The following is a 14,250-nucleotide window of genomic DNA, read 5'->3' as shown; positions in this document are numbered from 1 at the left end:
AACACCCCCAAAAATTACTTCACCCAATAAAAAGCAGGAAGCAGTTTGGAGAGAACTACACCAAAATTCCCTAAATGATTGTTTCAAATGGCACGTTTTCCCTGTGGAGGTTGGTTAAAGAGTCTATGTGTGCTGAAGGTTGTGGGGTCAAGGGAAAGCTTGAGGAAGCCATTAGGATTCTGGAGGATGTCCAAGATAGAGAATCATGCAAAGGAGGTCCAGAGGGGAGCTGAAGGAGCCTGCGAGGCCCTGATCTCAGATAGTAGTGATTCCGAGGCATCTCTCGGGACTGGGCCTCTCTTGCCTCGCTCCAGGAGAAAGAATCCTTTTACAAAGCAACTGCCCCTCTGCCTAGTGAGAGGGAAGTAGAAGAGTTGAGGAGACAATTAGTAGAACTTAAGTCCAGAAATATCCAGGCGTTCCCTGTTAGGAAACTGCGGATCCTCAAGGGATAGGCAGAGGCTACAACAATAGTTTCACTTAAGGATGTAAGACAGCTTAAAGAGGCCGCAACTGCTGATGGGCCACGTGCTCCCTTTACTGCTGCCTTGGTGGAATCCTACATGGATCAAAATCTAACTCCTAGTGATTGGATGCAGCTTTTTAGAGTGAAGTGGGGGTCAGGAGAATGAACGCTCCATTTGGAATCCTGGTCATCAGCCATGGCCAACAGGTACAATGGACCCCAGTCAGGAGTCCACTGGTGCTGATACTGGTGGGCCTGGATAGCCCTACATGGTCGTACTTCCCTACCACTGACTGGGCTGTGGGACAGCCAGCCATTCTCATTCATTGGGAACGCAATAATGTTACCGGTATGTGGAACCTATCTGGCAGTCTGTGTTTCCAGAAAGCAGGTAGTTTATCTCCGCTGAATTCTCTCCCCTTGTGTTATTATTAGCAATGCCTCTGTAGCTCTGTGCCCTTAAATTCCACCAATGCTTCTGCTATTGGTCTTTGTGATGTATGGATGCCGTTATATTATACTCACAAGGACACCTCTTGTGTGGCTCCAACCACTAAATGTTGGCCCAAACCTACAGTTTATAGATGTGTAGTACCCCCACTTTGGTCAGAGCACATTACCAATACTCCTTATACTTTGAATAATTCATTATGGTGGTGTGGACCGTGACCACCTTACAAGAATGCTATCAAGGATTCTCAGGAGTTTTATTTCTGTATTCCAGCCCAATATGGTATAGTGCCTTCCTTCTTGGAATGGTACCTCTGTGGACCTCATACCTGTCTAAATTTTGGGCCCTTGTCTGTGCAGGATTCTACCTTGTTTAATGGCACAGTAAAATGGAATGCCACAAATATCTTTGAAGATACCTTACAGTTAAACCAGAGCCAAAATAAGACTTTTCATGCAGCTGTCTGTATGTCAGGGCCATTTTATCTTCTAAGAATACCTTGAATGATTCTGCCCTTAACTGCTCTCAAGTTTCATGTCATTTAAGCAGCTGTTGGGTGAGTGCGATGGTTGCCACTGTGGTCCGGGTTCCAGGCTTGGTACTTATCCCAGTGAATCAGCTGGCGCTGAGCCAGCCCTGCTGAGACTTCAGGGTCACCGAGGCTGTAGTGGCTGCTATTGTCACCGCTGAGGCCTCTACCATGGTAGCCAGAATTGCTATCAGCCAGACTGCTGCTGTGGTCCAGGTTCCAGGCTTGTACCCATCCCAGTGAATCAGCTGGTGCTGAGCCAGCCCTGCCGAGACTTCAGGATCACCACTGTAGCCTCTGCTGCAGCAGCCGGAATTGCCATCAGCCAGACGGCTGCTGGGCTAGCACTGTTGCTCCCTAGCTGGACAGGTTGCCACTGCCTTAGAGACCCAAAATTCCCTTAATGAGCGTGTTCGCCAGGGCATTTTCCAACTTAACCTACAGACCAGCCCTTTACAAGGGCAGCTAGGTTTCTTATGGGATTTACATTTTGTTGGTTGCTCCCCTTCCTTCCGTCCTATCTGTGCCACACCCAGGCCAGGGCTACTGTCAGCAGGGTGAATTCCTCCCACTTCCACAGATTCTTTAACTCAGGGCTTTCTTTATGGTCTAGGCTTGCTGAAAAGCTGGTCTGAGACTGTTGCCCTAGGAACTCTTGTTAGCTGGAGGGTTTCTATTGCTCTGCCTCTACAACAGGTGGCAGCAGCAGCAGCAGCAGCAGCAGCGGCAGCAGCAGTGATGTAATTAAGCGACTAATGCTTGCCCCAGTAAGTGGGCTTCCTCTAAGTGTAGTGTGAGTCCACATTCTATGAGAAGGCCGGTGAGCCAGAGACAGGTGAGACAGGAGCCTGTCACATCCACCTAAGACAGAGACCTTAAGTGCTGAAACAAGTGTTTTTGATGATGGGTAAGATGTGAATTTGTGCTTCTGCTACCTAAGACAGGCCTGGTCTAATTATATAGAAAAGAGGGAGGTGTTGGGGACTGCAGATCCTCAGACCCTGAATTTTCTATGGTCCCTTGCCTGCCAATGTAAACAACTTGTTTTCCTATGCTTTCAGCTGCTCTGAGCATGAGACCCTCATGAGTTCCTGATAATAAGGAAGTAGTTTCTGTGAGCTTGCAACTGAAAAAAAATCCCCAGAGCTAGGGCATGTCCATTACTCAAGAAGAATGCTATATAAGCTGCCCTGGAACACAATATAATTGGCATTCTTGTGTCAAGAGTGACCCATGCGTCTCTGTATGTTTTTTAATCCCCAGACCCTTGCCCAATTGCGGTTCCAGGTGGTGCAGGTACCAAAGGTGGTGCCTTTACCTGCAGAAATATGTCACCCACTCTAGGACACATATCTTTAAAATGAATTAATTGATGGCCAGAGTGATAGTTCAGTTGGTAAAGTATTTTCTTTGCAAGCACAAGGACCTGAAGTACTTATGCAAGAAGAAGAGAAGAAAGAAGAAAAGAAGAGGAGGAGAAAGTGGAGAAGAAGAGAAGTTGGAGAAAGAGGAGAAGAAAGAGGAGGAGGAGGAGGAGGAAGAGGAGGAGGAGGAGGAGGAGGAGGAGGAAGAGGAGGAGGAGAAGGTCCTGGGGGCTCAATGGCTAGACAGACTAGCTTACTTGGTAAGTACATGGGCAGTATAAGTCTCAAAAAATAAAAGTTGGGTTGGTGAGATGACTCTGATGTGGGATTTTCCTCTGTGTTCTGTGAATACCATTGGTTAATAAAGAAACTGTCTTGGGCCTGTGCAGGAAATAGAGGTATGTGAGGAAAACTAAACTGAATGCTGGGAGAAAAAGGAGGAGTTAGAGAGAAGCCATGTAGCCCCGCTGGAAACAGATACTGGAAACTTCACTGGGTAAGCCACAGCCACATGACAATACACAGATTACTAGAAATGGGTTAAATTAATATAATTTAATTAGAGTTATATTATAATTAAGTTAATATAAGTGTTATCCAATAAGAAGATAGAGCTAATGAGATGAGCAGTGTTTTAATTACTACAGTTTCTGTGTGATTGTTTTGGGTCTGAGATGTCAGGTGGCTGGGAAACAAACAAGTGGCCTCTTTATAACATGACTCTGTGGGTAAAAGTGACTGCTAACAAGTCTTAGGACCTACAAGAGAGAACCAACCACTGCAAGGAGTCCTCTAACCTCTACATGTAAACACACACACACACAAGAAAATTAAAACAGATGGCCCCTAAGGAATAACACACACATTTGATCTTTAGCCTCCACACACATGATTATAACATACCTGCACATAGGTTAACACATGTACCCATCTATACAAAAAATGAATGGATGGATGGATGAGAGGATAAAGAGTGGGAACAGTGCTCATAGACTAAATGTTAACACTAACATATTAAAAAAAAAAAAAAACATGAGAACCCTTGGGTCTCAATGTCCTGGAGCAGGCTGGCACCAACCTTTCTGGATGCCAAGAAAGATCAGGGTAGATCAATACACATACATGCTCACACATAACTCAGACTCTCTCTCTCTGTCTCTGTCTCTGTCTCTGTCTCTCTCTCTCTCTCTCTCACACACACACACACACACACATTCACATGTGTGCATAGGATAGTTAATAGACAGTGGACCCTCTGGTGATCACAGGGGCCTGTGAAGTCCTCCCCTTCACACTTATGCATCTTCCATTTGTGACACAAGTGATTCAATGTTTGCATCTAACACAGAACCTGGTCCCTCCCGCAAGACATTCATACACTCGCCTGTGTCACAGAAATGAAGCCCCAGAGTCAGCACCAAGGACAGAGCCACAACATCAGGACCGCAGACAGCAATTCATCTGACAAGGGGTGGGGCAAACACGAGGGAAATGGAGAAATGGTATCCCCCACCCCAAGCCCCATAGGATGATGTGGAGCAGCCAGTCAGTATCTCAGAGAAAGAACATTCGTTTGACGACCATCTGTGGAGGGCTGAGGCATTGACTCAGTGGTTAGAGTGAAGATGGACCTCATCCCCAGCAGCACATAAAGCTGGGTGTGATGGTGCACATCTGAAATCCCAGCACTCAGAATGTGGAGGCAAAGGATCAAAAGTTCAAGATCATCCTTGGTTATGAAGTAAGTTCAAAGCCAGTCTGGGACACATAAGACCCTATCACAGAAAAACATTGACTGAGCAACTTTCCAGTGTACCTGACATTATTTTGTACCACTTGGATAGCAAGACCTGCATTAACAATTAGACAAATAATGAAGGAAGTTCATGGGGGCTGGAGAGATGGCTCAGTGGTTAAGAGCACTGGTTGTTCTTCCAGAGGACCTGGGTTTGATTCCCAGCACCCAGCACATGGCTGCTAACAACCATCCATAACTCCAGTTCCATGGGATCTGATGCCCTCTTCTGACCTCCAGGACATCAGGCACACTCATGACACATAGACATAAATGCAGACAAAACACCCATACACATTGAATTAAACTAGATAATAAAACCCGGGCAGTGGTGGCGCACGCCTTTAATCCCAGCACTCTGGAGGCAGAGGCAGGCGGATCTCTGTGAGTTCGAGGCCATCCTGGTCTACAAGAGCTAGTTCCAGGACAGGAACCAAAAACTACGGAGAAACCCTGTCTCGAAAAATCAAAAAAAAAAAAACTAGATAATAAAAAGGGAGGCAAGATCCTTTTATTATAGCGTTGACACCACGGCAATGACAAAGTGCTAGTCTGGGAAGACAGAATGATCAGAGTGGACGCTGTGTGAGCATCATGTCNCAAACACAGTATAGAAATAAGTGAATGGCAGCTAAGGAGATTGGAGGAGACTGGTCCTATTCAAGAGGACAGACAAACATCAAGGATCTAAGGTCTTTGATGTTGTTTGCAGATCAGCAAAGGAAGCCAAGGACAGTCAACAGTGAGATGAATTTTGACAGAAGTCGACATACAGAGATAGAAATAGCAAAAGACAAGCCGGGCAGTGGTGGCGCACGCCTTTAATCCCAGCACTTGGGAGGCAGAGGCAGGCGGATCTCTGTGAGTTCGAGACCAGCCTGGTCTACAAGAGCTAGTTCCAGGACAGGCTCTAAAACCACAGAGAAACCCTGTCTCAAAAAAAAAAAAAAATAGGAAAAGACAGAGAAGTGTAAAAGAAAAGCAGAGACTGATCAAGGAAGACTAAGGCAAAACAGTCTTGTCCGAGAGTCTCAGCTCTTCTGGAGCCCACACTGCTCTTGCAGACAACCAGAGTTTGATTCCCTGCACCCACATGCAGTAGCTTCTAACTGCCTATAACTCCAGTTCCAGGTGATCTGGCGCCATCTTCTGGCTTCTGCTGGTACCTACACTCATGTGCACATACTACCAAACACACACATATGCACTCAGTTTTTAATTATCTATCTATCTATCTATGTTTTTTTTTTTTTTGAAACAGGGTTTCTCTGTGTAGCTCTGGCTGTCCTAGAACTCATTCTGTAGACCAGGCTGGCCTCAAGCTCACAGAGATCCATCTGGTCCCTGCCTCCCAAGTGCTAGGATTAAAAACGTGCACCACCACGGCCCACTATCTGTGCCAAGTTTTTTTTTTTCATATTGGCTAGAATCTACATGGTGGAATAACCATTATTGCTTCATATATAAAAATTATTCCAATAGTAGAAGGCTTGAAATGTATGTAAATGAACAGAAAAGTGTGTCTATTGCTATTACAAAGAGACTCATCTCTGTGCCAAGTTACCTGACTTATTCTGGCTCAGGGTTTCAGTAGGAACAGTCCCGTCGTGGTGGGGAAGACACGGAGGCTGCCTGATAGACCTGGATGGACCAGGAAGCAGAGTGTTCCTGCTGGCACCAGAAGTAGTTATCAGATATTGCCTTCAAAGCCCATCCCCAGTGAACCTCTCCAGCCAGCTAGTCCACAGTCCCAGAGGTTGTCCGCAGCCTCTGAGAACAGCACTGCCAGTTGGGGGCCAAGCGCGCAAACACATAAGCCTGTGAGACACATTTCACACAGCAACCCTATTATGTAGCACCTGAGAACAGGCCCTGTGGTTCTGAGTGTGGTCTGGACCCTCCTACTGGTTCCCCGGGTCACATAGGCGGCTGTATTCTGCTGTTCTGAACCTTTTGCTTAAAGTGTCTGGACTCTCCTCCAACGTCCCTCTCCATGGGATGGACTTAAACTTCCTGGCAGCTTGGTGGCTTTGAGATGTGGGAGGATGGAGACAGAAGTTCCTTTTGCTCTTAGCATGCTCCAAGCTGTTCCCACAACACTGTGCATTAAAGCAAATCGAAAGTCAGCCAGATAGGAGGAGGAGGACCATGCCATCTACAGCCGGGAGGGGTGGAGGAGACCAGGGCAACACTGATGCTCTTTCTCTCCCTCCCTCCTCCTCCCCCCCTCTCTGTAGTCAGATGTGATGACACGCATCTGTAGAAGAGACAGATGTGGCAGTGTACACCAGATATTGCAGTACATGTGACCTGAGGCAGAAGGATTACAACTTTAAGGAACCCTAGGGAAACCCTGGCTCAAGCACAAGAAAGAGGGGTGGGATACGATGGCACAGTACCATGTAACCTATGTGACATCTGGAGGCAGGAAGATCGGGAGTTCAGTACTATCCTGGCCTCATGAGTTCAAGGCCACCCTGTGCTAAGTAAGAACTTGTTTCCAAAACACTAGAAAATGGCAGGAGAGCTCATTGGTTAAGAGCATTTACTTGGCCAAAAGGTGCACACCTTTAATCCCAGCATTTGGGAGGCAGAGAGGTGGATGTCTGAGTTCAAGGCCAGCCTGGTCTACACAGCCTGTTCCACTGGGTCTATACAGTGAGTTTCAGGACAGTCAGGGATATGTTGAAACCCTGTCTCAAAAATAAATGAATGATGAATGAATGAATGATGAATGAATAATGAATGAATGAATAAATAAATGAATGAGTAAACAGTTATAAAATTCGAAAACGGAAAGCTGGTAGAGATCGCTCCGAGGGTAAAAGCACTTGCTGTTAAGCCTGAGGGCTGGAGTTTGGCCCACGGGACCCACACAGTAGAAGGAGAGATCCGACTCCTGATCACTCAGGAGAGCTGTCCTCTGACTACGCACACGTGATGTGGAATGCATGCATGCCCGTGCACACCTGCCAATCAATCTATCAATCAATGTCTGTTTAAAATGAAGAAAATCTACTGCCTTTCTGTAAACTAACGGGGAAAGGAAGACAGAAAAGGAAAAAAAGGGAGGAAGTTGAAAGCTGCAGTGTAGGAGTAACAAACACGTGCACTCGGAGACTGAGAGAGACAGAAGTCCAATGAGGAAGGAAAACTTGGAACTGGTCAAAAACATCAGACTGAGATGGATGGAGTCCTCAGCGCTCTCTTCCGTGGCCCGAAAGTGCCTCCAGGGCAGGATTGTCTGTTTTGTTTGTGGCAACATCCCCTGCTTTTAGAACAATGTCAGTCATTCAGTAGGTGCTCAATATAGAACAAGAAATATTTTTGCTATAAATTTGCAGAGCTCCTGCAGTTCCCAAAATCACCACTAGGTGGGAGTCTTCCAAACCCTGAAGCCTCCTTAAGCCATTCTCAGAGCAGGCTTTGTGTGATGTGCCTAGGACGTTCAGGATGTCTTCCCTGGGGCATGTGCCAGTTCCAGCACATGCCCAGGGCACCAAGTGACCTTTCCGCCTGAGACACCCTTTTCTCCACTTCCCTCCAGCACCAGCTAGTTAAACAACCCTTTGTCCTTGGCCCCTTCCGGCTGGGCCCTGAGGCTCCTGGTTCTTTTCCAGGTCCGGAGAGGAGGATGGGACAAAGGTGGGGCGTCTGGGAAAAGGCCAGGGAAAAATCCTGGGGACATTGAATCAGTTCTTCCAATCTTCCTGAATAGAACCGTGGGATCCAGCCCCCTTCCCGCCTTGTACCCAGAGCCCACCCTCCCAGGCCTCTCCCGCGAAGACTCAGCGCTTCAAGGCCCAGCCTCCTCCCTTAGATTTAGGGTCTAGGGCCAGGGCTGTGCATCTTTCTTTTGCAGACGGCAATCCTCTCATTCTTTCTCCGAAGATCCCCATCTCCTTCTACATCCCTTTCAGAGTTTCAGTACTGAGCCCGAGGCTGAGTCACAGGAAACCTCGGGCCCTGAGTCACTCCCCTCTCAGCTCAGCCCCTCCTGGGGCGAGAGAGGCAGAAAATGACGGCTCTTTCAACGGCTCGTGGCTTCAGTAGAGTCTGGTGTCTGTCTGGCACCGCCGTCAGTCAGTGCTGCACACTGGCGCGTCTCCCACAGCCATCCTTTCCAGGTATCTCTTATTTTCAGTATATTTGGAGACAAAATTTCTGTCTAATGTCCACGTCTGGATTTCAGATTTTGCTTTCTCTCCACTTCTATGTGTCTTCTCTATCTCTTTAATTTTGTTGTGTTTTGTTTTTCTTGCGCTAAAGATAGGTCCCACTGAGCCAAGCCCCCAGCCCCTCACTGGGTGATTCTAGGCAGGGGCTCTGCCACTGAGCCATGCCACAGGCATTTTTTCACCTTTGTGTCCAGAACCTCTGTTGAGGTTCTGTTTCTTTTTTTTCTTTCTTTTTCTTTTTTTGTTTGTTTGTTTGTTTGTTTGTTTGGAGACAGGATGTCACTACATATCCCAATTAGACTCAACCACTTCATCACCAGCCTCGGGCTCTAGATTACTGGAATTACGTATGTTTAATACTCTGGATCCTCTGTGATTCCTCAAGCTCTGTTCCTCTGTCACTCTTCCTCCCCCCCATGTCTGTCTCTGTGTACATTTCTCAGAAATCCCTGAACTGGGGCCCAGTAGCTGTGTAGCTGGAGTGGCTTGAGCTGTTCTTGGCTTTTGACTTATTAGAGGCCCAGTCCCTGTGCATGGCTATCAGCTCCTCCGAGGGGTTAAGATGGAAGCGGAAGTGACCTGCTATCCACGGCTATGCCAGGGATGCAGACTGAGGAAGGGATGGGGAAACAGGAGAGCTACAGAGAGAGCTGGAGAGACGGGATGTGGAGCTCAGAGACGGAGAGAGCGAGCCCGAAGAGAGCCGAGACAACAAACGAAGGAGGGAGGCAAAGAGAGAAAGGAGAGAGAGAATGAAACAGAGGCGACATGCAGGGCACACAAAGACAAAAAGGCCGAAAGAGGCATAGACGGAAGAGAGAGAAGTGGAAGCAGAAAAGTCGTTGAGGTTCGGAGCACACATGAAGAGATAGAGGCTGACAGAGAAGCCGTGGGAGAGAGACACAAAGACTAGAAAGATGAGGGTATAAAGGCAGGGCTAAGGGTGTGGCTCAGTGGTAGAGCCTCTGCCTAGAATTCCCCAGTGAGGGGCCCCAGTAGAGCTCAGGGTGTGAACCCATGCTGAGCACACAGACTATCCTGAGTTCCAATCCTGAACACCAAAAAAGAAAGGAAGAAAAGAAAAACATGAAGGCTTAGAATGAGGGAGACAGTGAGGTAGGAGTTGTATGCAAGACCCATTGATGGATCTTCCTGGAGAGGAGGAAGGGGGGGGGGCTGTCCAGACTCATGCAGCAAGCAGCCAGGGATGCTAAGATTGTAGCATGAGGACCGTCCGGCTTCAGCATCTTCTCCAAGCAAACACACGTGTAGTGTCTGGGTGTGCTTGGGTGCGTCTCCTTCCTTCTCCAGCCATGTGTCACTGAGTGGGATCATGCTGTGTGCCATGGGGTGGAGCACCCCCACGGGGTGTGTTTTTGTCACTGGGCGTGTCTCTGTGTGTGTGGTTGGGAGTCTCTGGGTGTGTCTGTTGGGCTGCATTAGTGTGGTGCCAGACATGCCTATCCATGGGTATCTCATTTCCCTGTGGCTGGCGGGTCCATAGTCCTGAATGCCACAGGACACTGGGAGGCAAGGAGTTGTGTCTGAGCATTTCTCTGTGAGTGGGGACCATGCGGTGAGTCACCACGTCACAACATCACTTTGTGTTTGCTGTCGTGTGGTTGCCATGCATGGGAGCATTTAAGGTCCCAGAACATGGTGTGTAGCTTCGTGTGTCTTTTTGTCACTGTGCTATTTGGATCTCTGTATTGCACACAACATCCCATTCCTGTGTCACGTTCACCGTGTGTCTTTGTTTTGTCTCTTGTGTGTATATGAGTGTGTGCTCTGTGTGTGAGTATGTCACTATGTGTGTGTGTGCTCTGTGTCAGAGTGGAGTGTGCAGGGCATATGTGTGTGTGAGAGAGTGTGTGTGTGCATTGTGTTGGGTAGAGAGGTGCCAGTGTACATGTCTGTATGTGAGTAAGAGTGTGTAAGTGTGTGATTATATGTGTGTGTGTTCTGTGGAGTGTGTACTGGAGTAGAGAGTGCAGGGTGTGTGTGTGTCTGTGTGTGAGTGTGCGTGTTCTGTGTTGGAGTGCAGTATGCAGAGTGTGCATGTCTATGTGTGTGTGTTGTCTGTGCAGTGGGCTATGCAGGTGTCTGTGGTGGTCAGAGGCTGATGCCAGGATCATCCTCAGTTATGCACCTCCTGTCTGTTTACAGTGTGCGTGCATGGTGATGCAAGGCGGTCAGAGGACCACCTGCAGAAGTCTGTTCTCTTCTTCCACCATGCGGAATCTGGGAATTGAACCCAGATCACCAGGGTTTGCAGTTGGTGCTCTTACACCCCATGAGCCAACTCACTAGCCCTGCATCTCCTTTACCTCCAAGAGTTTGTTGACTCAGGTAGGATGGTTTCAGGGATCCATCCAACTGCACCACCTCCCCACTCAATGCTGGGGTTACAGATGTGTGCCTGGGTACCTAGGCACACATTTTAAATAGTAATCTTAAAATTACTTATTTTATTCTAGTCGTGTGTGTGTGTGTGTGTATGTGTGGTATATGCCAGGTGTGTGCAGGTGCCAGAGGAGGTCAGAAGAGGGCACTAGATTCACTGGAGTTAAGGCTATTGTGAGCCACCCAGTGCAGATGCTGGAAACTGAACCAGGGTCCTCCACAAGGGCAGCACAGGTTCTTGCCTGCTAAGGCATCTCTTTAACCCCTGCACCAGATTTTCACAAATGTGCTGGGGATTCAAACTCAGATCCTCACACTTGTGCACACTTTACCAACTGGCCATCTCCCCAGCCCCATCTATGGGTTTTGTGTGTGTAAACATGCATGTAACATGGTGTCTCACTCAGTGAAATGACCTTGTGTCTCGTATCAGGATGTATGCCCACACTAAGAGTCTCTCTCCTGCCTGTGTGTTGTGGGTGTGTGGCCACACATGTTGGAGTATGGTGTGTGCAAGCATTGTGTGTGACTTTGGATCAATGGTGTGCTGATCTGGATGCTGGCTGTGTCTTGTGTGGCTAGAGTGCTGTAGAATGTCCAGCTTTGGGTAGAAGCAGCTTGTACCCTTCCATCTGGACTACTCTCTGACTGTAGGGTTGTATTATGTAGTGTGCTGGGGCACATGGAGTGTCAGACGTGTCAGGGATCACAGTCGGGAGTGTGCATGTGAGTCCCACGCACAGTGTGTGTTGCTGTATGTTTCCAGTTCTCTGGGCACTCCGTGTCAGCACCTGCCACCCTCAGGTGTTTGCGTGTATTGGGTACAACCCCACGTGTGTCACATCCACACTTGGGTATCTGTTGACACATGTATGTTGCGCCTGGTGCCTTTTACAATCCCTGTGTCCACACCTGATGTGTGTCTGTGTAGCTCTCGGTGCACGTTTCGTGTGGATGTTGGTGCTTAACTCTATGTAATAAAATATGAAGGGGATTTCCTTGGTTTTGGTTTTGGAGCCAGGGTCTCACATAGCTCAGGCTGACCTTGAACTCACAGCTGAGGAGGACCTAGAACTGCTGATCCTCCTGCCTCAAGCTCCCTTATGCCAAGGTGCAGGCTCGTGCCACTGCCTGCTTTATGCCATGCTGGGGACAGAACCTCAGGGCATCTTCATGCTGGATGAGAACTCTGATGGTTGCACTCGTCCCTGGTTCCATTTTAATTTTTTTATTTAAGATATATTTTTTATTTATTGCGTGTGTGTATATCTATGTGAATGAATGCCACATGTGTGTGGGTGCCCGAAGAAGCCAGAAAAGGGTGTCCGATCCTCTGAGTTGAAGTTGCAGGTGTGGTTGCAAGCTTCTGGGTAAGTGCTGAGAACAGAAGTTAGACTTCTCAGAGTTGCACTGGCTCTGAACTGCTGTGCGGTCTCTCCAGCCCCTCCCCCAGGCCCACTTTGAGCAGCGTGTGTGACTACAACCTTTGGGTGGCCCCGTGTGCCACGGGATGCTGCTGCCCTGCTAAATGCTGGCGTGTGTCACATACAGCGTGTGTGTGTGTGTGTGTGTGTGGTGTCTGGGTGTGGCTGTGGGTTTCTGAACTTTCGGGAGTTGTGAGTCACTTCTGTGGAGGTTGTGTGGTGTGTCCTGGTGTGTTGGACTCCATCTCCGGTCTGTCGTGGGGTGCTCTGTGGTGTCTGGGTGTGGCGAGTTGTAGGTGTGTACCACTGAGTGCAAACGGTTAGGGAGTCAAACTATTGTGTGTCAGAGTGTGTCTTTGCCCACGTGGATAGACTCTTCTTCCTTGCCTGGGGCCACAAGACACACCCCAGCCCCTCCTTAGTCTCAGAAGGGGATGGGATGGGCAGCCTCCCCCTACCCAGGGACCTCCCCGTCTCTCCCCGCCCTGCCCTGCCACAGTTACCACTCCCCAGAGGGCACAGGGCTAGGCTGTGCCTTCCAGCAAAAGTCCCAGAGTGAGCAGAACGGGCCTCCGGCCTGGAAGCCAAGCTGGCTGCCATTTGCGTACTGAGAGGTGGGGGACCCTGGGCAGGAAGCTGGCTGAGCCCCAAGACCTCAGGGACCATGGGCGGGGAGCTGGTGACTGGCCTGGGGGCCCTGCGACGGAGAAAACGCCTGCTGGAGCAAGAGAAGAGGGTGGCCGGCTGGGCACTGGTGCTGGCGGGAACTGGCATCGGACTCATGGTGCTGCACGCTGAGATGTTGTGGTTCCTGGGTTGCAAGGTGAGTAAAGAGCCCTTCCACAGAGCAGGGAAAAGAGCTAGGGTCTTAGACCTCTGGGTGTGAGAAAGGAGGGCTAGTCTTATCTAGTTCTGGGTCTAAAGGGGTGGGGGTGGGGGGCTTTTAAGGTTTGAGGGAGGAGGGCTGGGTCTGGACCTCCTGGTTCTGAGGGAAGAGGGAGCTAGGGTTGGACCCCTGGGTGTGAGGGAGGAGAGCTGAGGTTTTGCAATCCTGGGTCTACCAAGGAGAGTCTGGACCCCTGAGACCTGAGCAAGTGTGATACACCCTACACCTTCCCCAAGCCCTCCCTGCACGGAAAGGGAGGTGGCTCCCAGGGTCAGTCTTTGAGTAAGTGTTGTCAGACTGCTGGGGGGATCCAGGCCTTGCTGAGGACCCTGCAAAGCTGACCCTTGATAGCCCAGCTCCGGCGAAGGGAGCGAGGGGGAGAAGAAGTTATCATTAGGCGGTGTCTCCTTGCTCCTTATCTAGCCTTTACCGTTTACTCGGTGCCACCCGGCAGTAACCGACAAAGGAAAGGTGGGAAGTGGTGCCTCCACCCCCACACACTACACAGACGCTTGATTTCCCCCAGAATGCACCTGTTATTCACTTGCCAGACAGTGGTTTGAACTTCTAGTCCCTGAAGAAGCGAAGGCTGGGGGTTCAGACTTAAGAGTCGCAAGAGGAGGAGGCTGGGAGAGTTGCGCCAGGCATGGTGGTGGCACACCGGTGATCCAAGCACTGGGGACATGAAGGGAAGAGTATCAGAAGTTTAAGGCCAGCCTGGACTACACAAGACCTTATTGCAAAAAAAAAAAAA

The 14,250-nt window shown here is 49.1% G+C and overlaps 1 protein-coding gene across 1 annotated transcript in view; it reads left to right on the top strand.

The window, feature by feature from the left end:
- The first annotated feature begins 8,620 nt into the window (after nucleotides 1–8,620).
- Kcnn4 (potassium calcium-activated channel subfamily N member 4) overlaps nucleotides 8,621–14,250 on the top strand; it is an 18,655-nt gene continuing 13,025 nt past the window's right edge. The window contains exons 1-2 of the mRNA XM_050127135.1: nucleotides 8,621–8,732; nucleotides 13,243–13,433. Of these exons, the coding sequence (XP_049983092.1) occupies nucleotides 8,624–8,732; nucleotides 13,243–13,433 (300 nt within the window). The 5' untranslated portion in view covers nucleotides 8,621–8,623. The remainder of the gene's footprint in view (nucleotides 8,733–13,242; nucleotides 13,434–14,250) is intronic.

This window comes from Alexandromys fortis, unplaced genomic scaffold (genome assembly GCF_014885135.2).
Source record: "Alexandromys fortis isolate MF-2015 unplaced genomic scaffold, M_Fortis_MF-2015_v1.1 scaffold_262, whole genome shotgun sequence".
Taxonomy (NCBI): domain Eukaryota; kingdom Metazoa; phylum Chordata; class Mammalia; order Rodentia; family Cricetidae; genus Alexandromys; species Alexandromys fortis.
The sequence above is the reverse complement of the archived record's forward strand: the minus strand, read 5'-3'. Positions and strand labels throughout refer to the sequence as shown.